The 26,395-nt window shown below is 41.6% G+C and overlaps 1 protein-coding gene across 1 annotated transcript in view; it reads right to left on the bottom strand.

The window, feature by feature from the left end:
* Window positions 1–26,395, bottom strand: part of STAU2 (staufen double-stranded RNA binding protein 2) — a 3,898,627-nt gene that overhangs the window by 3,540,138 nt on the left and 332,094 nt on the right. Inside the window, exon 2 of the mRNA XM_044067226.1 lies at window positions 18,599–18,800. Within this exon, the coding sequence (XP_043923161.1) occupies window positions 18,599–18,791 (193 nt within the window). The 5' untranslated portion in view covers window positions 18,792–18,800. The remainder of the gene's footprint in view (window positions 1–18,598; window positions 18,801–26,395) is intronic.

The following is a 26,395-nucleotide window of genomic DNA, read 5'->3' as shown; positions in this document are numbered from 1 at the left end:
TGCAAGAAAAAAAAAGGGGTCAGGGTACAAAGTGGTCATAAGGTCTTATGAATACTCATTCAGACTTGCTGGGCTGTTCTTGGTTTTTGAAGATTCAATACTTTTTTGGGACCTCCTTGTCATTTCTTTATAAATGTTTGTTTACCTGTATTTTGCTGGCACTATTTATTCTGCCTTTTTTGCTAAAATTGGATGAGGAGACAGAAAATCCCTTGGAAAAATTGCAAAAGGAGGGCTAAAAAATCAGAGATTCACTGGATCAGCTAGACCATTTAATCTCACTTTTTGATCACCTCTCCAGCAGAGGGGCCAAACCCTAAATCTCTATCCAAAGATGAATTTGAAAATCTCAGTTTTAACATCATCATCATCTGGGATGTTTTGAAATTGCAGCCATGCAAACCTCCTCAAAACAGTACCATACCCACAGCCCTGGAATAAGTATGAATAGTCATACACACGCTGTAAACAATGAGTAGTGACCTGGGCAATAGAAGAAACAAAGTTATGTAAAGCAGATTTTTCCTTACAAGAGGAAACTACAGATAAAACATTCCTCATAAATGCACAATTAGTCAGAACAAACTTTAACATGCGATCCTTACAATTCAAAATTCTTAAAATCAAAGTTGCAGAAGTATACATTTCCCATGCCTATCAATCATTTTCTCATCCTCATCAGAAACAGTAGGACTGGAATTGACTAGGTGCTTAGCAGAAGAGAAATAAACTAGAGCTATAGCTGCTGGATCAGGTTTGAGAACAATGCATAAAAATTTAAAAGACTTAGGAACTTTATGCATTTTATCTGCCTTTTTAGAAACAGTGACTATCAGGAAAATTGCAGGCAGTAACAGATACATAATCTAAAGCAGATATAACAAGAAGAAAGGGTGTAAGATTTGTAAAATCCTTCTATAACAACTCATTATATTTTCTGAAGGATAAAGAAATGTCACTGTTCTCCCACTTAAAACACTGGCACATTTTAGCAACAGTCTCAAGGAGAACCCTCATCCCCCACAGGGAAAATCAGAAACTGAGCTCTCTTCAGAGACTGAATCAGAAATCTGAGGTAAAAAAAACTGTATCCATTCCTGCATCTTCCTGTTCAGATTCAGACTCTTGAATCTCTTCAGGAGAGGAGGCAACCCTCTTTCTTTTACCAGAAACTACTTTACAAAAAGAAACAATAGTCTGAATTAAACCTTAAGCCATACCCAGTAAACTACGCCTAGCCAAAGAAATGTGAGGAGGAGCAGATATGCTTAGTTTTCTATCTCTGACATGAAAAATGAGACCAACTTTGTCACTAATAGCAGCAGCAGCTTTGCCAGGTATGGTTAACAGCATTCTGACACAACAGAGAAACCTTCCCTGTTCCCTCTCCCAGGACCAGCAAGAGTAGCTCTCCCCTGCACTCTGAAGGGACACCTAACAGTCAGAGAGGACATGGCTAACTCCTGGTCCATAGTTGCTGTAGGTGCTACACCAGAAGGATCTGGGGAAAAGATCAGTGGTCTGAGGTACAACAAATGCTCAAAGTAGAGTCACCCACGTGAGGAGATGAGGCAAACTGCTAGGCTGCTGAGCCTGCTGTGGTGTCAAAAAATGTTTGCTTCATTTTTTATGGCTGGAAGATGCATTGACCATTGGAATGGTAGTCTGTCCCATGGTCAAGCTGAAAATGGTGCTGCTTTTCTAGGAAGACAAGCAACAAGTGCCGGTAAATATTATCAGTCTACAAAAGTTACTTTTTTGACATAAAAATACAGTAAAGAGCACTTAAAAACACCATGCCAGACCCACAAAAGTAAAATAAATGCAATTTCTCCACAGAAAAAAAAGTTTTCAGTTACTTTACACCACTTTTAAACTGAAAGGAAAAACAATCACTCTGTTTAAAAGTATATTACAGTCTTGTGACAATCTATTAAAACAATACCCCGAGTATTAACATATTTTTTCTGAAGAAAGTGATAAAACAGCAACACAAACAAGAAAATAGAAAGTTTTTCCCCAAAGTGACCTTATCTACCCCGCAAAGGAACAGCACAATTCAATCATCAACCCTTGAAGGCCAAAGAGGAGCTTACTCTTTGCCAGGAGTAAAACTCTGAAGGACTTTGTGCCCGAACTTGTCTTTTAGTCAGCTCAGCTTGATCTACCTGACAATTAGGGTTTGGGAAAGGTGCCCTGAAACTTTGGAAGCTGTTATATCTTTGGCAGGATACAAACCCATACAGCTATGGCTACTGCAGCAATAATTAAAGTGTAATTAATGATGTTCAGCATATTCAACTGCTTTCCATTATGGTTGGTATGTGTAGTATGGATGCTTTAAGATCCCCAATTTAATGTTTAAGGCAAAATCTTTTATTATGCATTCAAAGTTCTCAGAACATAGAGATTATTATTATTTCTGTCGGAAGCGGGAATATCCAGAGTCTACAAAAGTTTTTTCCAGAAGAAAGCAGGCTAATGTTTGGATTGCAAGATCCTGAACAACGGTCATTTGGATTACAGTTTATCTAAGCAGGTACCGATCTAGACTTTACTAAGGTACTTTGGAATGTATATTTTATGCATGTGACGCAACTTTCTATTTTGTTAAGTGCTACAGAAGCTTCTGAGAACAATACGAGAGAGTCAAAATATTAATTCATACCTTCATTCTCTGATTACCCACTTAATTCAGTGCAGGGTCTTGTGGAAGCCAAGCACTCAGTGGGTCCAAGGCAGAAAAGTTAAGCACGGATGGCATACCATTCTACTGCAGGATTCAAACAAACAAGCACACACCCACCCATTCCAAGGGCAGCTTTGAAGATATCCAATTCACCTATCTCGAATGGCTTTGGGATGTGGAAGTAAACTGGAGCACCTAGTGAAAGATCCACTTGGATACACAAATGTTATGCAAACTCCACAGAGAATGCACCCCTATCAAAGAACTGAACTGAAAAAACAAAGTCTGTGAAAAAGATATGCTAGCAGCTGTGCCACCTATAGTATTCGATGTTTTACAGCAACAAACAATTAAATATCAAGTTAATACATTGACACCGGCATTAGAATATCTGGTGATCCTATGTGTGATACATAATATATCTTGTATTGAAACATGTTTTGTGATGAGTGGCAACGCTATGAGTCATAAACAGAATGCTCTGACCCAACTTTACAATATAGATTATGTTTCATATAAACCAGACCTTTCCTCATTCCATTTATCCATTTTATTCAATTAATTTTAAAAGGTAAGTTAGTCTTTCTCACCAACTTCATTTGTCTATAATAATTGTTTAAGCTTTGACTAAACAGAACTTTAGGTAATTAATGCAGACTTTTCTGAATAGGTAGTCTTATTAATGGTTTTCTCCTGCAGTTACTGAGGTAAATTATAATAGTTTTTTTAAATGACAGTTAATTTATTTGAGATATTCTAGTAGTCTATGGAAGTTTATGTTACAAATTATACTTTATCATTCAGTTATGTTTGAGCTACTTTATTTTAAATAAAAATTAAATTAAATTGCCACTTAAATTGTTAAAATCAGGTCCATTTTTTTGTCAGAGCTTTAAGAATCACTAGCTAACATTAAAGTCCTTTGTACTTCTTTATTTAAACTTTTCAAATAACTATAAATTTAATTTTGCATAGTTAATTTAGGTGGACATTGTGACTTTGATGGGGGTTGAGTGAGTGAGTGAGTGAGTGAGTGAGTGAGTGAGTGAGTGAGTGTGTGTGTGTGTGTGTGTGTGTGTGTGTGTGTGTGTGTGTGTGTGTGTGTTGTGTGTGAGAATTATTATTAATTCAGCAGTTTGTAGCCAAACTACAGGTAGGATTGGGTCTGCAAGGTTATTTTAAGTGAACAGGGGTATTTTGGGGGATGTCAGTCAATACATATATATTTTTTGTATATGTTGTGTACCAACCTCTGTCTCTTTGTTCAAGCAGTTTCTAAACTTTAGCATTCTTTTTAGCAATTACTGTAAATAAGGCAGGTTTGGGGGGATTTTTATAACTCTGATGACATGAATGCGGTGTAGATGAGCTGTTTATGATGTGCCAAGATAATTTTTTTAATGATATGCTAAGAAAGTAGATATTTTACAAAGTACAGTTTTGTACCTACCATAAATGTAGATGTTCGAGGATTCCATTGCTGCAGTCCTGACTATTGGGTATAGTCCGCGTCCCAGTCGGCCCGAATACCAGAGTATAAGGCTGACGTCGGTCAGGGCGCATTAGACTGACGTCAGTACGTCAGGGTACTAATGCGCATGACCGACGTCATATCCTCAGTCTTTTCTTGCCCCAGATGTCAGAAGACCCAAAAGACAAGTCCCAAAACAACCTGCACCAAAAACATGTATAATATATACAACAATCTATATATATATATATAAAAGATAAGCATGTAAACTCACCTACACAACCACCCCTAAACACAGAGGGGAAGGAGGGAGGGTAAATTGGACTGCAGCAATGGAATCCTCGAACATCTACATTTATGGTAGGTACAAAACTGTACTATGTTCTTCGTCTTCCATTGCTGCAGTCCTGACTATTGGGTAGAATCCCAAAGCAGAGGTAAGGGAGGCTGGCAAATTATAAAGTAGCAGGAGCTGACAACATGCCTTGTAAAACAGCTGTGGCAAAACCAGCCCTAGACTTAGAGTATATAGGAAGGTGATAATGCCTAGAGAAAGTATGCACTGAACTCCAAGTAGCTGCTTCCAGAATATCCTTAGTTGCCACCCCTTAGAAATGCTGTAGAAGTGGCAGTAGCCCTAGTGGAATGAGGCCTAATCCCAGCTGGAATCTCCTTGCCATGATGGGAATAACAAAATGCAATGCAAAAGCCAATCCACCTAGAAATAGTTTGTTTTGACACAGGCTTGCCCTGTGAACTCAAAGCAAAAGAAACAAGTAACTGCTGAGACTGCCTAAAATTCTTAGTCCTGCTCAAATAATAACGCAATTGCCTGTGTACATCTAAAGTGTGCAAAATCTTTTCCCCTTTATTTTGAGGATCTGCAAAACACGTAGGCAAATGAATAGTTTGGTTTAAAGCCACACTAGAAACCACCTTAGGCATAAAGGAAGGATTAGTACGTAATGATACCCTGTCCTTATGGAAAATCAAAAAGGGCTCTACTGCCATAAGGGCCTGCAATTCAGACACCCTTCTTGCAGAAGTAATAGCCAACAGAAAAGCAGTCTTCCATGACAAATATTTCAATTCAGCAGTAGCTGCAGGCTCAAAAGGTTGTAGAGTAAGTTTTTCCAACACAAAATTGAGATCCCAAGCAGGAGTAGGAGCTCTACGTGGGGTCTTATATTCTTTGCCCCTCTAAGAAACTGCTTGAACAAAGGATGCGAAAACAAAGGTGGGTCACAATCATAGTGAGCTGAAATTGCTGCAGCATGAATCTTTATGGAAGAGAAGGACAAACCTTTGTCCAATAATTCAGTAAGATATTGTAGAGCCACACTCAAATTAGGCTCTGAAATCTCCAAATTCTTTGCTGTACTCCAAAATAAAAATCTCTTCCATTTTTCTGCGTACACTCTCCTAGTACTAGGCCTTCTAGCTTCCATAATCACATTTAAAACTTGTTGAGGAAGTTGAGACCTGCTGTGTTTCAACACAGAATATGCCAGGCTGTGAGATGAAGAGATTGAAGCTTGACATTGAGCAGATGACCGTCCTTCTGAGATAACAGATGAGGAATCAGAGGTAAAGGCCATGGAGGCTTCTTTACCAGACTCCTTAGAAGTGGGTACCAGTGTTGCCGAGGCCAATCTGGAGCTATCAAAATCATCCTTGGCCTGTCTTGTCTGACCTTTAATAGTACCTTTGGAAGAAGCGGTAGAGGTGGAAAGGCATACACATGAAGGTTTTTCCAACTGAAAGACAGAGCATCCACTTTCCAAGCTGTGTGATGAAACCCCTTTGTGCAATACTTTGGCAGCTGGTGGTTTAGTGGAGAAGCGAACAGATCTATGTCTGGAGTTCCCCATGACACTGTCAGTTTCTGAAATACATGAAGATCCAGTTTCCACTCGTGGGGATCCATGATTTGTCTGCTTAACACATCTGCTAAGGAGTTCTGTGCTCCTGGCAGAAACCTTGCCTGAAGAGTTAGTTGCAAGCTTAGCGCAGTCTCCCATAAAATCATTGCTTGCCTGCATAGAGGATAAGAATGTGTTCCCCCTTGCTTGTTGATGTACCACATGACAGTTGTGTTGTCTGTTAGAATCAACACCTGCCCTGGAAGAAGTAACTCCTTGAAAGCCATTAATGCAAACTGGACTGCTAACATCTCCTTCATGTTGATATGTAGATGCTGTAGTCTGGCAGGCCACTTGTCTTGTATCCACTTTCCATTCAGATGAGCTCCCCAAGCAATGTCCGAGGCATCTGTCGTTAGAATCTGACTTGCCTCTGGCCGGGTCACAGAGAGTCCCTTGTTTAGGTGACATTCCTGAGCCCACCACAAAAATTCCTTTTGAATGCAAGGTATTATTTGAATGACAGTGTCCAAATCCTGGCAGTGCTGTGTCCATACATTTTGAGATACCATTGTAGCTTCCTCATATGCAGTTTGGCATTGGGAAGCACCAGAATACAAGATGCCATGAACCCTAATGCTTGAAGGACTGTCCTTGCAGTCAGCACGGACTGATGAGATAGTTGATGGAAGTAAAGTGACAGACTCTTTTGTTTGTCCGGGGTTAAAAGGCCATCTGGGCTGCTGTATTCAGTCTTACACCCAGAAAGCACATGTCTTGAGAGGGTACTAGACTGGACTTTATTTCGTTCACAGAATACCCTAGGCATCTTAGCACTGCTATAACATATTCCAGATGCTGTAGAAGGTCTTCCTTTTCTTGAGCCAGAATCAGGCAGTCGTCCAAGTAAGGATAGATTTGAATTCCTTGAAGCCTGAAGTAAGCTATCACTGGAGCCAGAACCTTTGTGAATACTCTGGGCGCAGTAGATAAGCCAAAGGGCAATGCAGAGAACTGATAATGAGAATTTCCAGCTCGAAACCGTAGAAACTTTCTGCAACTTAGCCTTATAGGCACATGAAGGTAAGCTTCCTTGAGATCTAAAGTTACCATCCAGTGATCTTTGCCCAGCAGAGGTAAAAGCTGTTGTAACGTCAACATCTTGAACTTGGGAATGTCCAAAAACGTGTTGAGGAGAGATAGATCCAAAATTGGTCTCCACGTGTTCCCCTTCTTTGGTACAAGGAACAGGCGAGAATAGAATCCTAGGCCCCTTTCTGACACAGGGACTGGCTGAATGGCCTCTATGTGAAGTAACTGTAAAACTTGCTTGTGAGCCTCTTTTCTTTGCAGAGGAGGAACATCTGGCATGCCTTTGAAAGGAGGCATTGTATGGAAATAAAATCTGTAACCGTGGTGAATGATATCCAACACCCATTTGTCTTGAGTAATTAAATCCCAATTTTCTTTGAAAAGAGACAGTCTTCCCCCCAAAGGAGCTGCCAGACGAGAATCTGCTGGCAGCTGAAAAGACAGGTCATTGGGTCTGTTTACGAAAGGACTGACCCCTACCCTCACCAGAAGTCTGAGCAGGTGAACTCCCTGTTCTAGGCCTAAAAGAACTTTGAGCCCTGCCCCTACCACGTCTAGACCTACCCCTAGACTGAGAATCATAAGCAGGGTATGTCCACCCCTTAGCAGGCCAATTTCTACTAAACTTGGTGGCTGCACCTGCAAAAATCTTTAACAGTTTGCATAGACTTAGCTTTGTCCTCCATTTTCTTTAAAACAGCTTCCACAGGCGAACCAAACAACACATCAGACTGTAAAGGAGCATCCAAAATCCTTGTCTTAACATGCTCAGCTAAATTCTGATCCTTCAACCAGGCGTGCCTGCGAAGAACAGAGCTGGTAGCAGCCACCCTCGAGGAGGCCTGTACAGCATCAAAACCACATTGCAAAGAATGCTTACCCACTTGTTCGGACACATGAACCAAATCCAGCAACTCTTTACACTCAATACCTTCCGCCAAAGCATCCACCTTAGATTTCAATTGTGAAAGAAGGTAATTCTGATATTTTAACATGTGAAACTGACAATTCAAAGCTCTCATGGCTAGAGTGGAAGAAGTATACACTTTCTTTCCCCACCTATCCAAAGCCCTTGCCTCTTTATCAGTGGGGACAGGATTTTTAACCACAGAAGCTTTTACACCCTTAGGCCCCTGGGAAATAGTTTCTGGGTCCGCCCTAGGACTCTTAAACAAATATTTATGAGCTTCAGGCACCCTATAATACCTATCAGGTTTAACAGGAGCAGGAGGCAAAGAGTCAGGGTTCAGGGAAGCCTCTGCAAAAACATCTTCCACCACATTCAACACAGGAGGAATAGCTAAAGGCCTATGCTGGGGTAAAACAAGAACTCCTAAGCCTTTTCCTGGAGTCAGAGTAATCCTGGCCTTCCCATTTAAAGTGCTCCCTCATAGAATGCAAGGTCTCTGAAAATGAAAAATCCTCAGGTGGAGACGCTGTAGGAGTGGAATCATCCACATCAGAATCAGAATAGGTAGGATACTCCTGCAAATCTTCCACAGAAGATTCTGAAGCCTCAGAACACTGTTCAAAACTCTCAAACTCCGGTTCCACCCTAGGCCTCTTATCAGGCGGGGGCATAGAACCCCTAATCATAGTAATCAAATCTTCTGCCATCTTAAGCATATGTTTCTTAGGCACAGAACCTGAAATGGTAGGAGAAGCTCCCACTGAAGCTGAAGGAGGCCTACCCCTCATAGAAGTTTTGGCAACAGAAGGAGAGGCCCTAACTACCTTGGGAAGAGAGGGAAGAACAGTCACTTGAGAAGCCCCCTCAGCCTGGCCTACCTCCTGAGAAGGCACATCCTGTAAGAGTATAGTTTCTGCCTGGGACTCCATGGAAACTCCTGGCAAAACCTCCGGCTCCACTGAGCCTTCCAAAGAACCGACGTCCGGGACTGCCGGTTCCTCAACCCTAGGCTTCACTGTTTTATCCTTGCGCTTCTTGGAGGAAGCGGGCGTCGGAGCATCCGGCGGCATTTTATAATTGCAACGCTTCCCAAACACTAACCTGGCACAGTCTAACCTCCTCTTAATAGTGCGTTTGTTAAACCTAGCACAAGAGCGGCAACCAACAACGTCGTGCTCAGGCCCTAAACAAGGTATACACAAGGTATGATAATCCCTATGAGGTATCTGTTTCCCACAAGAAATACAGTTATTCACTTTTTCTGACATCCGGTAAAATACTGAGGCAAGAAAAAACCAAAATGTTCCCCAACGGGGTACTTAGCCAACTCTGTATCGGTCTGAAACTCCGGTTTCGGAAATATTTCAGTACGCCAACCTGCACTCGCAAAACTGCTTCTGCATCGGACCATGCGGCAAAAAAGACTGAGGATATGACGTCGGTCATGCGCATTAGTACCCTGACGTACTGACGTCAGTCTAATGCGCCCTGACCGACGTCAGCCTTATACTCTGGTATTCGGGCCGACTGGGACGCGGACTATACCCAATAGTCAGGACTGCAGCAATGGAAGACGAAGAACATCTATCAGCACACTGTACCCACGGCAAGTTTTTATCACACCCCTTTTAGATGTGGTACACACTATTAGGGTGTGTGTGTGTTATACACACACACACATATACATACATGTACACACACACTCACACACCAAAACAAAGATACATCTATCTATATAAAATGTGCATTACTACCAATCACTGATGAAATTCAATGAAACACAAAACATAAAATATCACACTTGATCAATAATAACAAAAAAAGATCCTGCAATGATCACCATGTGTAAACAATATGTTTAAATTTGTGATCATTACTTACCTCACTAACACTAAAAACAAAGTAAGACCTTTAAAATACTTAAACTACTACTTTAACTACACTTGGTTATTGCAAATGTAAATATTGCACATTTGAGATCATCACTCACCCTACCTACCTGACAAACCAAACAAAAGAAATCTTCTAAAAACTACTTTATCATGGAGGACCACTCTCAACTCCCGCAGAATTTATAGCTAACGCCAAGGTTGCACAACAACAAAAAAAGACAAATCCATAGAGTTATATTATAGTTAAGCTTTAGAAAGTTGAGTACAATATAATTCGATCAACTGTACTACAGACATTTTTTGACAAAAAAGTGAAAATTTAATGATCATTCAACAAACAAGTTGTACAAATATATACATTTTTAATACATACAAACGTTTCAGTAATGTTCAGTAATAGTGAGAATACACTGGGGACCAAGAAGGGAAAATATAACAAAATAGTACATATTTCTGAAGACATATGTGGGAATAAATCAACAAATAAAAAATACAAAGTGGTATGAGCAGACTGGGTTCCCAAACAACTAGTATTTTCAGAAAAATATAGGAAACACCAGACCACAGCAGACAGTATCAAATAAAGCTCCAAAGTTTAATCCACAGTACAAAAATGGTGACGCTTTCGTAGTCAGAGCCGCTTCATCAGACAACTCAATAAACTCCACAGGGATTTTTAAATAATAATAATAATAAGCCACTACGCAGATAAAGTCTCTATATATGCACTTTTATGTATTTTTATTCATTTTAATGTTTTATTAGTTGATATTATGTCTCTATCTAGTGTGTCTCCTTTAAATCAGTGGCTATTAAGCTAATTGTTTATTGAGAACTGACATTGATAGGCTGTTGCTGTTTTAAAAAATCCCTGTGGAGTTTATTGAGTTGTCTGATGAAGTAGCTCTGGCTACAAAAGTGCTCAACATTTTTGTACTGTGGATTAAACTTTGGAGCTTTATTTGATACTATCTGCTGTGGTCTGGTGTTTCCTATATTGTTCTGCACATATATGGGAATACATGCAACAGAAGATGTGAATCTACTAGCAGGAACTCAGAACTTATACATTATTCTCACAGTCCAACAACTGGGAAAGAAATTATATTCCACAGCAGCATGGGGACTGAACTCAAAGTTTTGAAACAGATCCAATAACTACTTCAGATCATGCAATAAGAAAGTCTATGGTAAAGATGCAGAGTAATAATGTAAAAAGACACAGGTGATTTCCTTTTTTTGTTAAAAAGAGAAGAATTTAGGGAATGGGTGGTGGAAATGATTTGAGAGTTATTGGGGAAGATACAAACTTCCTCAGAAGGGATAGCTTGTGAGGCAGATAAAATAATGGGTTACAGAGTGGGATGAGGCCAAGAAGAAATTTGGAATGTAGGTTAGAGAGTGCCTTCCCTACAACGGATTGATAACAGAGCATAGGCAAACAGAAAGATTTAGGGGAGTTCTAAGTGAAAGATCAACACTGGTTTAGTTTTTAGCAGAATCTAAAACAAGCTGCTATTAAAAATGGACAATTAGTAGGTCATATAAAATGCTGAATGATCACTATAAGAATCAATCAGAAGAGGTTAAAAGACTGGGAAGAGAGAATGGAAAAACAACATGCAAAATAACAACTAGAGGACATTTGTATTTTCCCAAGTATGCAAACAAGTCCAGAAGGTTTAGGATTTTTAATAATGCATCTTCAGGTGATAGGAAAGAGAGATCTAATTGGAAACATGTTTTTTTGGGATGAAACAAATTTGCAGATTTTAAAAATTCCCTACACAGTACATTGTGAGAAATGTTGGAGAAGCAAATTATCATAACTAAGGAAATTATTCTTTTGAGCTGAGATATAGGAACTTAACTGCCTACACATAGTAAGGCCATGCTATGTTTAATGGTACTGGCTGCCGAAAAATAGCAATCAAAATCTAAACCAAACGAAACTTTTAGTTATGTACTCACCATAACTTCAGATGTTTGGGATCCATCTCGCCTACATTCTGACTGATGGGTTCGGAGCCGATCCCTCGGCTCCGACTCGGCACGCTTATGCCAAAGAGCGAAGTCTCTTATTGGCTGAGCTTATTATATCCCAGGATGCACCACTACCATTCCCCCAGATCTAGTTTGTCCGCATACATGCACACATGCATACCCTGCTTATATAACATCGTCAGATGAAACAAGATAAAACAGTAGAACTCAAAACCGTTCAATCTCTTCTGATCTCCAAGGCAGGGGGAAGCAGGGTGGGTATTAGGGATGTGGGCGAGATGGATCCCAAACGTCTGAAGTTATGGTGAGTACATAACTAAAAGATGTTATGTGATCCTATCTCGCCTACATTCTGACTGATGGGACAGCGTCCTAGCACCTGAATCCTGGGTGGCTCACTGGAAAACACTCCTGAGTACCGTGGAACCAAATGATGCTCGTCCTTTAGATGCCACATCCAATTTGTAGTGGGAAATGAAAGTGTGCGGATTGGACCAAGTAGCCGCAGCACAGATTTCGATATAGCGAGCTTGGAATGAAAAGCTATAGAAGTAGCCATAGCTCTGGTAGAATGAGCTTTGATAGATGTTGTAAGTTGCTTATTTAAAGAAGAATAAGCCTGAGTTATGCAATCTCTGATCCATTTTGAGATAGTAGCTTTTGTGATGGTTTGGCCCAGTTTATTATCTGAGAAGGACACAAACAACTGGTCTGACTTACGGTTGCTGAGTCCTGTCTAAATAGAAGCGTAATTGCCTGTGAACATCCAATTTATGAAGAGTGTATTCTGCTTCATTGGAGAATTTTGGGAAGAAAACTGGTAGCTCTAGAGACTGTTGTAGGCAGAAACTAGAACAGACCTTTGGGACAAAGGATGGATTAGGCCTAAGTGATACTCTATCCTTGTGGAAAATCAAGTACGGTGGCTTAATAGACAGGGCTTGAAGCTCTGAAACTCTTCTTGCAGAAGTAATTGCAACTAAGAAGGCAGCTTTCCAAGACAGATATTTTAACTCGCATGTAGCAGCCGGTTCGAAAGGGGGAGATGTTAATGCGCGAAGCACCAAATCAAGATCCCACGGAGGTGCAGGATGAAAAACTGGGGGTCTTAATAGGCTCGCACCTTTAATGAAAGTTTTGCATAGTCTGCAGCTCATCAAAGGAGGATCCGTGGATTCGTGGAATTTAGAGATAGCCGCAAGTTGGACTTTAATAGTTGAGACAGAAGATCCCTGATTAAACAGGGATGTTAAGAATTTCAAGACCTCTGGGACAGGAGCAGTGATAGGGTCTAAGCCCTTGAGTTGAGCCCAGATAGCAAACCTCTTCCACTTACTAAGGTACAATTTGTTAGTGGTGGGTTTGTGGGCCGAAGATAAAATGTGAACAACTTCCGGGTCTAGTGTGTGCCTTCTAACTAAAGTCGGAAGCGGAGGAGCCAAGCTGTCAATTTCAAAGATTGAAGGGACTGATGCCGATGTCCCGACTGATGGATTAACAAGTCCGAATTAGGTCTAAAGTCCACGGATCGTCCACTGCATGCTTCTTCAGGTAGGGAAACCATACCTGACGAGGCCAGTATGGGGCAATCAGTATCATTGAAGACCCCAGTTGAGAAGCTTTTTGAATAACTCTGGGAAGAAGCGGAATTGGAGGAAAGGCATAAAGTAGCCCTGTTGGCCAAGGTTGTGCTAGAGCATCCATGGCTGGTACTCCTGATGTGGGATCAAGGAGAAGAACCTTTGGCACTTGGTGTTTAGTGGAGTTGCAAATAGGTCGCAGCACGGCGTCCCCATCTCCTGAAAACCTGAGCTGCTACTGTGTGGTTTAGAGACCACTCGTGAGGAGAGAGAATTGTCCTGCTCAATTTGTCTGCCAATATATTTGACTTTCCGGGATGTGGGTCGCTACCAAGAAGCGGTTGGTAGCTACAGCCCATTCCCACACTCTCATGGCCTCTCTGCAAAGGGGTATGATCTGGTCCCTCCTTGTTTGTTCAGATACCAAACCACCGACATGTTGTCTGTGTGGATGGCGATGATGCCCTGAGGAAGAAACTTGTGTAAAGCTTGTAGGGATAGAAGTACAGCCCTCATCTCCAACACGTTGATGTGGAGAAGAGCTTCGTCTGGAAGCCAGGAGCCCTGAACTAGCCTGCCCAGACAATGCCCCCCCCCACCCTATCTGGGAGGCATCTGTCGTCAGGGTAACCACTGGAGAGGGGAGAACAAAGGGTTTTCCTTGATTCAAATTGGATGTCTGAAGCCACCAGCGAAGGTCCCTTTTGCATATTTCCGTAATCATGATGTGATGATTGAGGGGAAGATCCTGAAAGGACCATTGAGTTGACAAGAGCCACTGAAGAATCCTCATGTGTAATCTTGCCAGAGGAACTAAAAGAACCGTGGCAGACATTGAGCCTAAAACTTGTAGAACCATCCTGGCTGGGGCTTTGGATCTCGAGATCAGAGCTTGAACTTGGCCCTGTAAAGTTTGGATCCTTTCGGCAGGAAGAAAGACGCCAAGATCAATCTTGAGTCTATCTCTGCTCCTATAAACTTTATGCGTTGAGAGGGCAGCAAGACAGACTTTGACCAATTGAATGTAATCCCAGGGAAATACCCAGGAGATGGTGGCTTTGAGGTTGTCCATTAGTAGATGCCTGGTGGTGGCAGTCAGGAGCCAGTCGTCGAGATAGGGAAACACTTGGAATCCAAGACTTCTCAGGTGAGCCGTCACTACTGCCAAACACTTGGTGAACACCCTGGGGCTGTGGTGAGACCAAAGGGCAGAGCGCAAAATTGGTAATGACTGACTCCCAGGCTGAAGCGCAGATACCTCCTGGACGCCTGATGTATCGGTATGTGATAATAGGCGTCCTTGAGGTCTATGGAGCACATCCAAACATCCTTCTCCAACAATGGGAGAATGGATTGTAACGTGACCATTTCGAATTTGGATTTCGTGACGGATTGGTTCAGTCTGCTGAGATCCAATATTGGTCTCAGGTCCCCTGTCTTTTGGCACTAAAAAGAACCTGGAGTAATTTCCTGATCCGATCTGGTCTGTGGGGACCGGTTGGATGACTCCTTTTCTAGCAGCTTTAAAGCTTCTGCGGCTGCCATTTCCCTTTGACTGGGTGGTGGGTCCGGGATTCTTTTGGACGGTGGGGGCGGTATGTGAATGGGATGGTGTAACCTCCGGCAATGATCCGAAGCACCCATCTGTCCTGAGTGATTGACTCCCAGGCTTTTAGGTGCTTGGCAACGACACCCGACTGGCTCGAGCAGCACAGCCGGGCAATCCCTCATGACGTGTGGGAGGCTGAAGAGCCACGAAAGGACTCGCGGTCTCCAGAATTGCGGGGCCCTCTGCCGCCTCTGGGACGGCGTCTCCCTGAAAAATTTCCCGTCCTCTGCCTCTGGAAGGGGAATCTTCCTGCTGTTGGGAGAAAAACTTGCGAGACTTGGAACCACATTTTCCCACCTCCTTTAGCCTTGGGGTAAGGCCGAAGGGAGTGGAATAACGGGCACCTACGGCAGATAAAGTTTTTCCCTCTTGCTCACAGCGGTAAGGGTGTCTTTAACCTTGGGTCCAAACAATGAGGACCCATCAAAGGGAGCGTCGGAAGGAAGACTTGAAGGCCTCCAGAACTGACACAAGCGGAGCCAGGCTTGTCTCCGTAGAGCCACGCCTGTGCCTGCCGCTCTACCCGCCCCTTCGGCCGCATAGGAAATGAGCCTCATGGACGAGTTAGAAATTGACGTAAGGATAGCCAACTGAGAGCTAACCGACTGGGCTAGCTGCACAGGTAGGTTACGCCCGAGGGAATCTGACAACTCCTTGACCAGATCCCTCTGAAGCCTGGTAAAATGTGCCAAATAATTCAGAGACCTTAAAGTAAAGGCCGCTGAAGTCAGGGTGCGCTTCCTGCACCTGTCCATACTCCTAGACTCCTTATTAGGAGGATGGACGGACGTTGAAGCCTCTGCCACGTCCTGTTGTGTAGCAGATGCCACCACCATGGCATCTACAGTCACGCCTTTAGTGAGGAACTCCTTCTCGGGGGGAGCAGACAAAATTTATTTGGACGAGAAGGGACTGGTTCCACGGTATCTGGATGTTCCCACGCCCTTCGACAAACTAAATCCAGAAGCTCGTCGGGGCAGAGACACCCAGGACGCGGAGGGCTGAGCCCCAAAGGCCTTGAGGAGCACTGACTCGTCAGCAGAGGGGGGTTTGGATATCCAGCCGCCTCGTTGTTTGAGGATCTCTAAGATGTCTGCAAATGAGACATCATCCGAGGACGACTTTGGGGACCCCTCTGCATCATCCAGATCAGTGTCTGATGTAATAGACTCGGGAGTCCACGTGCTTCCTCTTGCACGATCTCTTCCTTGGGGTTCCTCCAAGACAACTCCGAAGAACCCTCAGGAGGAGGGAACCCCACTGGGGTAACCTCAGGCCCGGGCTCCGCTGACTACGGACAGGGGAACTGCCAAAGACCCAGTCTCCACGCCCAGGAAGGTGCCGGTAAAGCCGGAGAGATGGCAAGAGGACTTGGCCAAGGCACTCCTCATGGCTCTGAAAGCCGGACCCCAGAATCCTGGGAGTGTCCGTCCCCGGCCGTGATAGCCGACGGAAGTCCCGCAGCGAAGCACCGAGGGGAGGCTCGGAACCGAAAGCATAGGTCCCAAACATCACCCCGGGTCCAGCCGAAGAAGTCCGTACCAAACTCGGACCCGAAGGCCTGGTTGGAGTAAGGGTCGGAGCCGACCCTGAGATCTCCACCGGCTCCAACAGCACCTGCTCCGGAGCGAAGCAGTCGGAGGAGGAATGGCAATGGGTGGACCAAGGTCATCGGCTCGAAGCCAACTGGGTCGGAACCGAAACAAATTTTGGAAGACTGGAGACTGGAACAGTCTTTGGAGCACCCTGTCTATATCAGAATCTGACATCCTCAAGACCGAGAGGAAACAGAACAGGTTCGAGAAGGCCGCTCCAACGGCCCCAAAGGGCTAGGGGACCGGCTCGAGGCGACTCGATGAGTATCGGCGCCGAGGGAATACACATACCAGATTCCATCGGTGCCGAGGTGGGCTTCGGCGCCGAGGAGAAGTGTCTGAGCGGGCAACCTTTGTCGGCTCCGAGAGCAGTGGAGCCGGCGAGGTGACCCGCCTCGATGCCCCAGCCATCGGCTCCGAAGCCAGAGGAGGCGATACTGGTGGCATCGAGGCAGACCGTTCCGACCTCGGCTCCAAGTCCTTGGAGCCAAGGAGAGGCCTGCCTATGTTTCTTAGCGGTCGGATCCGACGGACTGGTCGGAACCGACGCCTTTCTTTGGCGGAGAAGGAGAGGATGCCAAAGCTTCTTCGAAAGAAGGTTTAATTAATCCCTTAAGAATTAATTTATTTTTCCTCTCCTGGAGGACCCTTGAGGAAAAAGCGTGACATACGCTACATGATTCCTGTAAATGTTTTGCCCCTAAGCAATACACACAGAGCGAGTGATCGTCCGTGATGGACATTTTGAAACTACATTTTACACATTTTTTTAAAGCCCGAAGGCCTAGGATTCTGAGACATTATGGGGGGAATTTCAGTAATCTGACTGGAAGAAATACAATTACTGCCCCTAAGTATAGGCTTACAGTTATCACTCGCAAATGACAGGGGACTTTATGAAACCCTGTAAGAACAAACAGCTACCAAAAACTTTAAAGCCTTTTACTATATAAAAAATATAGAAGGGTTGAATAACCGGGAAGGCCCTAGATGAAAGGGGGGCCTACCAAACACAACCCAGTCACACAACAAAATTTCACAAGAAATTCAAACCAACCACACAACAATGTAAGAATAGCTGTTAAAACAGCTTTTTTTTGAAAGAAAACAGCAAAACTGACAGAAAAGTTAGTCAAAAAATAACTACTCAGCTCAGCCAGCTCGAGACCACGTCTTCGCAGGTTAGCGGCAAACGAGATCTGGGGGAATGGTAGTGGTGCATCCTGGGATATAATAAGCTCAGCCAATAAGAGACTTCGCTCTTTGGCATAAGCGTGCCGAGTCGGAGCCGAGGGATCGGCTCCGAACCCATCAGTCAGAATGTAGGCGAGATAGGATCACATAACATCTGCAGTACCGAATATTGCCGATGATATAAAAGAGATGGGATCTTCAGGGAAAAAAGGAAGGAGCAACTTACAAGAGAAATAAAAGGAATTTGTGGGAACTACATATATGTATATACAGAATAATGTTTAGAAAGAGGAGAGAAATGTAAGGGAAGGCAGGATTTGAGCAATTTGTGTAATGTTGGAGTGACTTGATAATTGTTTAAAATGGAAAACATGTATACTGTATGACAATAATGAAAAATGTTTGCAATGGTTTGTTTTCTTTTATATTAATGCAGCCATAACCATGCCATTGTTCAAAATGCACAAATTTAATAATGAAGTTTATAACAAAAAAAAAAAAAAAAAAAAAAACCTTAAGGCAGGAGCTAGAAGGATGGATGAGAAAAAAGTTGCCAAACTGACTTAGTAGTATTAGCATAGTTCTATGATGTCCTCTTGAAGTACAATTGCTAATTTTTCAGACAACAACAACAATCTGAAATATCAACCAGAACTACTAACAAGAATTACACATTTCTGAAGAAAAAAACCCTCTCTACCTGGTGAGTTAGGAGAAACACCAGAATCTGCAACTACAGCTGCCGGACTAGTACAGGTGGGAGCTGGAGCTGTTCCATTCACTGAAGCCTGGAGACCTAAAGGACCTGAGCTGTTCACAGATGGGAGCTGCATCGTGGGAGACAGGGAAGATCCACAGAGGCTTGCTGCAGTCTGAACTTTAACTTGTGCCATCTTTTGTCACTGAAAGTTGAGAGATAAGAAAGTAACTAAACTAACTAAGCCATTTTTTTTACAATCTGAAAACACTGTTTTAAATGCCAACTCATATTTACAAACATAACACAATGTCATTAGGTTAATGTTTCTATTTTTACAAGTCTTCTCAACCTCAGTTTTAACATCCTTTAATGAGAAACAGAAAATAATTTGTTTTAACACATAAATTGTCTGCAAAAATGCAGTCCTCTGTCAGGCAAACCTGCAACTTGGTACAGCTCATCCATCACAGTGGCAGAAACGAGTGAAAAATAATCCCTATATCTTTTCAAATATTTATGAAAACATTTATAGTTCTTCAGATAATAACTCTGAAATAGCTGTTCTTCATGCTCATCTAGAATATGTTCATCTTTCTAATCTTTTGCCTGGATATTAGTCTTTTTTAAATGTTCTCCTCTTCAAAAAAATGGAAATTTAGATGTTCTTAACTCATTCAAAGTTCATAAGGTCCCCGGACCACACATCTGCACTTAAGATTCTCATAAGACATTCAAACAGATTGAAAAACAAACTTGTCAAGAAAGCCACAGGCAAACTCCAACCGATATGTTAGTTGCTTTTAATCAATGCACACTTTCTATCAACTCTCTGGTCGAACTTCCTCAGACTGTAAAAAAGTTTCATCTAAAAACATTCCAACAAAATATAAAATAAAATCACATGCTTCACCACCACCAATGGTAGTGCACAAACCTCACATTAATCAACACAGTAACTGTTAGTGCCTATCCGCCCTTTTCAAGCATCCATTACATGTCTAAGAACAAACAGTGGGCGGATAAATCTAACCTCACATTTACATATTTAAAAACCCTGTTAGATTAGGCATAGGATAATGACACAGATAAACTTTTTCACCAGCGATGGGTCACTGCCGCTCATACAATGGAATGGATTTCCATTCTGTTGGAAAGAGACAGATTAAAACAAAATGAACTGAAGGAACAAATAAATAAAACATGTTCATCATTGACAAATAATTTAAATGATGAATATTTAGATACATTTCTGTGTGACATCAATAGTAAATTGAAATCATATGGGGGTTATAACATTGAGCGGAAAAAAAAAATTGCTCCATGATTTGCGTGACTATGACAATGGGAGGGCCTTTGTATCTCGAGCCAATCGGAAGAGGGAGAACATCCAAATACATCATTCTCCAATTCGGAAGGGCTGAACTCAGCTGGAGAAGATGAAAGGGATGAATATCCATGACTGCCGAATGCACAGCAGGGTGAACAGTTTCAACAAACTTTTCGGGGGAATGGTAATGGCCCAAAGGAGGTCCCCAAGGGAGAAAACAAGAGAGAGAACCCCAACATGGACAGTTTAAAGATGAACAGCAACAGCATTACTTTAAAAGAGGTAAATGGTGATTTACCTGTGATGAATAACTGTAACAGTTATGTTATAAATCTATCTGGTTATACTCTAAATAACAGTCTATCTGGTTATACTCTGAATAACAGTGAGTATAATGTGCTTAATTGTGCTTAATTGTGCTTAATTGTGGTATTAAATTTGTACCGACTGTTATTCCAAGACTGCATGAGGTTAAAACCGATTTGTTTTGCTTTTTTAGAAAGTTACATTTGAATTTTTTTTTAGTAGTATAAATGAGGTTAAATGACTGACCCCCCCAATGAGGCCTTTGGTGGATGGAAGGAACTTGATTACTTATCCTTGTGCCAAATCGGTTGATTCCATTTTAAAGAAATACCTACCACTCGAAACACAAATTTGTAAGGACTCATTGTCTTTTTTGCAGAAAATAGATCTATGTAAGTTTGATGACGACTATGGGTTCCTTACAATAGATGTGGAAGACTTATATACCTCAATTCCCCATGAAGTAGTGTTAGAGTGGATAGGATCCTTCTTGACCAGGAGGGGTGCTGCTAAAACGGAAATCGACTTAGTGCTCGTATTATTGGACTTAACTTTATCCAATAATTTCTTCCTATTTGAGGGGGAATACTATCTGCAAAAGATACGGGTGGCTATGAGATTACCTTGTGGGGCAAGTGTGGCTAACTTAGTCATGGCCCAGTGGGAATATGAGTTCATTTTTAAAGTCAGGCGAATTAGTGATGAAATTATTTTCTACACATGCTTACTTGATGATATCTTCATCATCATCAAGGGAGATAGGGATAAAGCTGAGACCCTAGTTGACTATCTCAATAACACCACAAATTTTCTGAAATTTACATTCAGCTTTAGTAAAGATGAGATTAATTATTTGGACATCAATTTAAGGAAGGATGTCCGCAACCAGGGCTTAGAACAAGAGTGTATAGAAAATCTACTTATTCGAACTCTTTCCTACACTTCTCCAGTAGCCAACCCTATCACCAGAAACGTTCCGTAGTTAAAGAACAGTTGGTAAGGGCGGCGAGGATAGTAACCCTGGAGGAAGATTTTGTTAATGAATGCCTGGTATTGAAAAGGATGTTTCTTAGTAGGGGCTACCCGGAAAAACTGACTGAATCTTTGACCTTGGAAGTTAAACTTAAGAGGAATAGAGGGATTTATGCCCCTATATTGAGTATCAGTAATGGGAGTAGCCCCACTAGAGAAAATGAACAGAGAACCAGCATAGGGGAATCTACCTTGAACAGGGTAGTTAACTTTTCCTCGTGCCCGATTACTACCTTTAACATGGATAGTGAGATGGTAAGGTACATCTTAAATAAAAATTAGGACCTAATTAATAGCAATGCAGATTTGGCGAGCAGAATAGGAGGTCCACCGAAAGTTATATTCAAGAGGGGTCCAAACTTGAAGAACCCTTTGGAAGGAAAAATAATAAGGAAACCTAAGTTGACCGGCATGTTTAGATGCGAGGCATGCAATTTTTGTAGGCACATAGGAGTCATTAATTTGTTCCACATTAATGGTATGGAATATAGAGTTAGGCACAAATTTAACTGTAACTCAAATGCGGTCATCTATCTTGCTAAATGTCAACAATGCCCTGCCTATTATATAGGCAAAATGGACCAGAAGGTCTGTGAACGCATCTATGAGAACCAATATGCAATTAGCAAGGGCAAGATGGAGAATGCCTTAGTGAAAAATGTTTCATGTTTCACAGGCCATTCATTTAAATACTCGGCTATTGATTGTGTTACACACAATATAAGAGGTGGCCCTGTGAGTTTAAAGTTAAAAGAACTTGAATTGCTTTGGCAAATCAGGCTTGATGCCTATAAATACCCCAGCTTAAACAATACTTGCTAGATTAAATGTGTCCTAAAGTTGAAAAGTGTGGGAAGATAATGCATTTTATGTAATGTATAAATTAAGGTGAATATTAGGGTATTCCCTTAAGAGCATCCCTATATGAGCTCATTCAACTTATAACATATGACATATCATAATGCAGTCATGTAAGTTAGCTCTATTAAATGTCTATGCATGTTACTTTTATCTTAAGAGCACCCCTATATGAGCTCATTAAACTCATAGTATATGATTATATCACATTACAGTTACATAAGTTAGTTCTAGAAAATGTTTATGCATGTTACTTTTAGATTTAATAAATTTGTAGTAAACTCAATGTTTGGATATGGTCATTTTATATCCATGTACCATCATTTGGACATACAGGATAGCTCTATGTTATAGCTGTAATGTGTGAGCTGGTAGTTCAGTTAGCACTGTTTTGTGCCTACTATACTTTAAAGTCATACAAGATAAGCCAGTTGTCGTTGTTTGTCTTTTCGGCTTTTCCTGGTTAGGGGTTGCCACAGCGTAACTCCGGTCCGCTAATGATTGGCAGTCAATTTTTATGGTGCTGAGTTGCCAGCCCGATGCCCAACCTACAGCGAAGGCACGCCCATTCACGCATGTCTTTTGGAGGCCACTCGACTGCGGGGAGGACATGCAGACTCCATACAGAAGGCATTCCCCTCACAATAGCTGAGAATCGAACGGGGGAACCTCTTGCTGTGAGGCAACAACACAACCGCTGTACCACCGTGGCTTCCTCATATAAGATCAGCCAGTACCCCTTCGATTTATGGGGAACCCTCTTGTTTTATTTTATTCTATCTTATTTTAAACTCTTGATTGGCTTTATTTAGCCTAGTAGGTTTCTCTGGTTATAGCGCTAATACTAAGAGCGCTGCTAGGAGTAGGTGTATTCATTCACTACAATGGCCCTAGCTTTTAAACTGATATATTAGTTATTTCGGCTCATTGCTCTGATGGATGAGCATTTTCTTGTGGAGCAATGTAGGTTTTGTTGTTGCTGTTGACTGATAAGTCTCAAAGCAACACAATACGCCCACTTGATTATGAGCGAGTTCTTATGGGTGGAGCTCTGAGAAGAGAGACCTGCCGTTACGTCAACTTTGTGAAGGAGGGGTTGTATGCGTTTGTTGCGCTGACTCCAGTTATCATTGGAAATGTATAAACTTGCTGAAAAAGAGCTATTTTTAAAAAAAAGAGGCACTGTGAAGGCCCGTATATGCCATTCAGCCTAAATGGGGCCGTTGGGAGTAAGGCTAAATGGTAAGACGCTAGAAAGCATTAGGTGCTGAATGTTATACCAATGCGATTGTTTGTATTTATAAAATTTCAACAATAAGGTGACATTTTCTCTTTCTGTGACCGATGCATCCTTAAAGCACCTATGTAAGGGATTTGTTTCCCTCTGCTTGATATGTTAACTCTTATAGGATTTATTTTAAGTAGTGATTCCATCCGCACTTGATTTACTGTTGCCAGAGTTATTCTGTATTTTTAAATGCCTAATCTAACAGGGTTTTTAAATATGTGACTGTGAGGTTAGATTTATCCGCCCACTATTTGTTCTTATGTATGTAATAGATGCTTGTAAAGGGCTTATTGTGCTGATTAATGTGAGGGCTGTGCACTACCCATTGCTGGTGTTGAAGCATATGATTTTGTTATGTTATATTTTATTGGAATATTTTTAGATGAAACTTTTTTAGAGTCTGAGGAAGTTCAGCCAGGGAGTCAAACGAAAGTGTGCATTGATTAAAAGCAACTAAACACATTGGTTGGTGTTTGCCTGTGGCTTTCTTGACAAGTTTGTTTTTTAAGAAGTTTTAGTTTGTTTTTGTACGCTGCTATTCAAACAGATTGTCCAAGATTTTATTAAATTCCATTTTTTGAGTCATTCAAAAGGCGCTTCATATGTAGGTCTCAAACAAACAAAAATAATTGTTCTTCCAAAGACAAATTTAGACAGCATGAATTCAAACAGCTGTCATATTAAAACATAAATTACTTTAGATTTAGACATTTACTTTGTATCTTTTTATAAAAAGACTCAAACATGTTCTACATACTTCTCAACCATACCAAATTCCACGGCATTTACTGGTTTTAAGGTCCAAATAATGGGGAGCCACGAATTCTCAAGTGGCCCCCTTTATTCCCAAATTTCCCAGCTTTTTTTTTTGATTATTTTTTTCTGCTGACATCATCACATACAGAAGCGTGTGTGATGACGTTAGCTTCGTGAGCAGCCTGCCAGCCTGTCGGAATTGGCTGAGGGCTCAAGGGGTGTGACTGACTGATTCACTGTACTTTATGGACAGAACCAGTGTAACGGTAGCATGCATGCGTTTCCCTAGATGATGATATATAGAACGAGACCATTCCGTTCTTTCTGGGCGAGCAATTTCAAGCATTTGAAGTACCGTGCTGCTGCTGCACATAGCTGGAATGCTGTGTGTGTATTAGTTGAATTTCTGTGATATTGCTGCTGCATATAGTTAGAATGTGTGTGAGTGTGTGTGTGTGAGTGTGTGAGTGTGTGAGTGTGTGAGTGTGTGAGTGTGTGTGTGTGTGTGTGTGTGTGTGTGTGTGTGTGTGTGTGTGTGTGTGTGTGTGTGTGTGATGCCCCAGTTAGGTATAACTGGTGGTTAGGGTTACTCAGGCTCAAACCCTGTACCTTAGGTACAAGAAGCAATAGCCTGAGTTCTCTACCCATACCACCACTTCTGATTGAAGGAGTTACAGCTCTCAACTGTACAAATTTTCACAGAATGCCTGGAATGTTTAGCTCATACTTTTGGTATGTTCCTCTTAAAATTTGGATAGTGAAGAGGTAGCGTTGCCACTTCATAGTGAGAGGTTCTCTGGTTTGATTCTTGGCTGAAGTGCCTTCTATGCGGAGTCTGCATGTCCTCCCTGCATTTGCGTGGGTTTCCTCTGGGTGCTCCAGTTTCCTCCCATGATACAAAGACATGCATCTGGAGCATTTCTCCCTGAGCCTCTGCTGAAAAATGGCTTTGTTTCAAGTTGGACTTTCCAGGTAAACAAATGCTAAATAAAAATAAAATTTGTGGTTTTCTGGCAAATCCGTGAGAACTGAATTTACTAAATAATGACATCCATTTAAGTTTCAGTCTTCCTATCTTTTAGGAAACACATGGTAACACAACAATTTATTCGAGCAACTTTCTAAGATTATACAAGCAATGTTTAAAATGTGTCCCCCCCTCCCAATAAATTCTGGCTTTTTCCTGATTTCTTGTGCTGCACAGTTCTTAGGGGAAAGAGACGTTTAGTGCTGCTTATGCAAAGTATACTTGCATTGGTAACAGCACAACAGGTAGTACACTTGCTTTTGCTGCAGAAGGCTGTGGGTTACACTCCCACAGTATGTAGATGGATTGCTGATACTGTACTATGTTGTACTTTTAAAGGTGGTAGATGCTGCATTCCTGAGTGTCCACCTTTGGCGGAGAAACCTAGCAACTATGGACCTGTTATCAGTTTGCCATCCATTCCCTATTGAAATATTACTAGCTTATCATTTTTCTGAATGTAACATAGACAATTTATTCTTCAAGGGCAACAGGCACTTCACCTGTAGATGAAACAATGAAATCTAAAGTTGTTTGCTAGCAGCAACCTCTTCATTATTTATATATCTCTTTAATGTGGAATTACTTAGATGAATTTTACTTCTGCAGAGATTGTGCATATTTACTGCTACTGGTGGACTGTAGAAGTTTGAGTAGACTTTTATGATGGAAATGTTCTGAATTGGACAGTTTTGTCATTATTGGTTCATGCATTTTGTTTCACTGCTTACTGGAAAAATGTTCAAAACAATACATTTAAAACATGCTCTAACAAGTGTGCTGTATTATACAAGGAATATAATTTAATACAGTCAGGAAGATGTATCAAAGAACACATGTATGTTTCGTGTGCAAGGAGTCTATGATTTGAAAACAGCCCACAAATAATCTTTATCCGCCACTGGCCAGATGCATTTTCTTTGAATGTGGGAATACTGCTTCAATGAATGTAAGTTTCAAGGGCAGAGAAATTTTAATGCCAAATCTATTTTCATTATGAGACTGTACTGCTTTGTTTAGCAGATTACTATTAGTGTTTTTGCTATAAAATTTAAAATAACAGTTTTAAATAAAATCCATATAATCATTGTAGAAGTAAAGCAGCATGCACATTACAGTGTTTATGGTAAATGGGGTGAAATCGCCAAGTAATGGGACATTAGAATGGCTGCAGGGGGACTCTGGAGCCACATTTTGGTTGTC

Source organism: Protopterus annectens, chromosome 3.part1, assembly GCF_019279795.1.
Source record: "Protopterus annectens isolate FY-2018-M chromosome 3.part1, PAN1.0, whole genome shotgun sequence".
Classification (NCBI taxonomy): domain Eukaryota; kingdom Metazoa; phylum Chordata; order Ceratodontiformes; family Protopteridae; genus Protopterus; species Protopterus annectens.
Note: the sequence above shows the minus strand (reverse complement) of the source record. Positions and strands in the feature narration are given on the sequence as shown.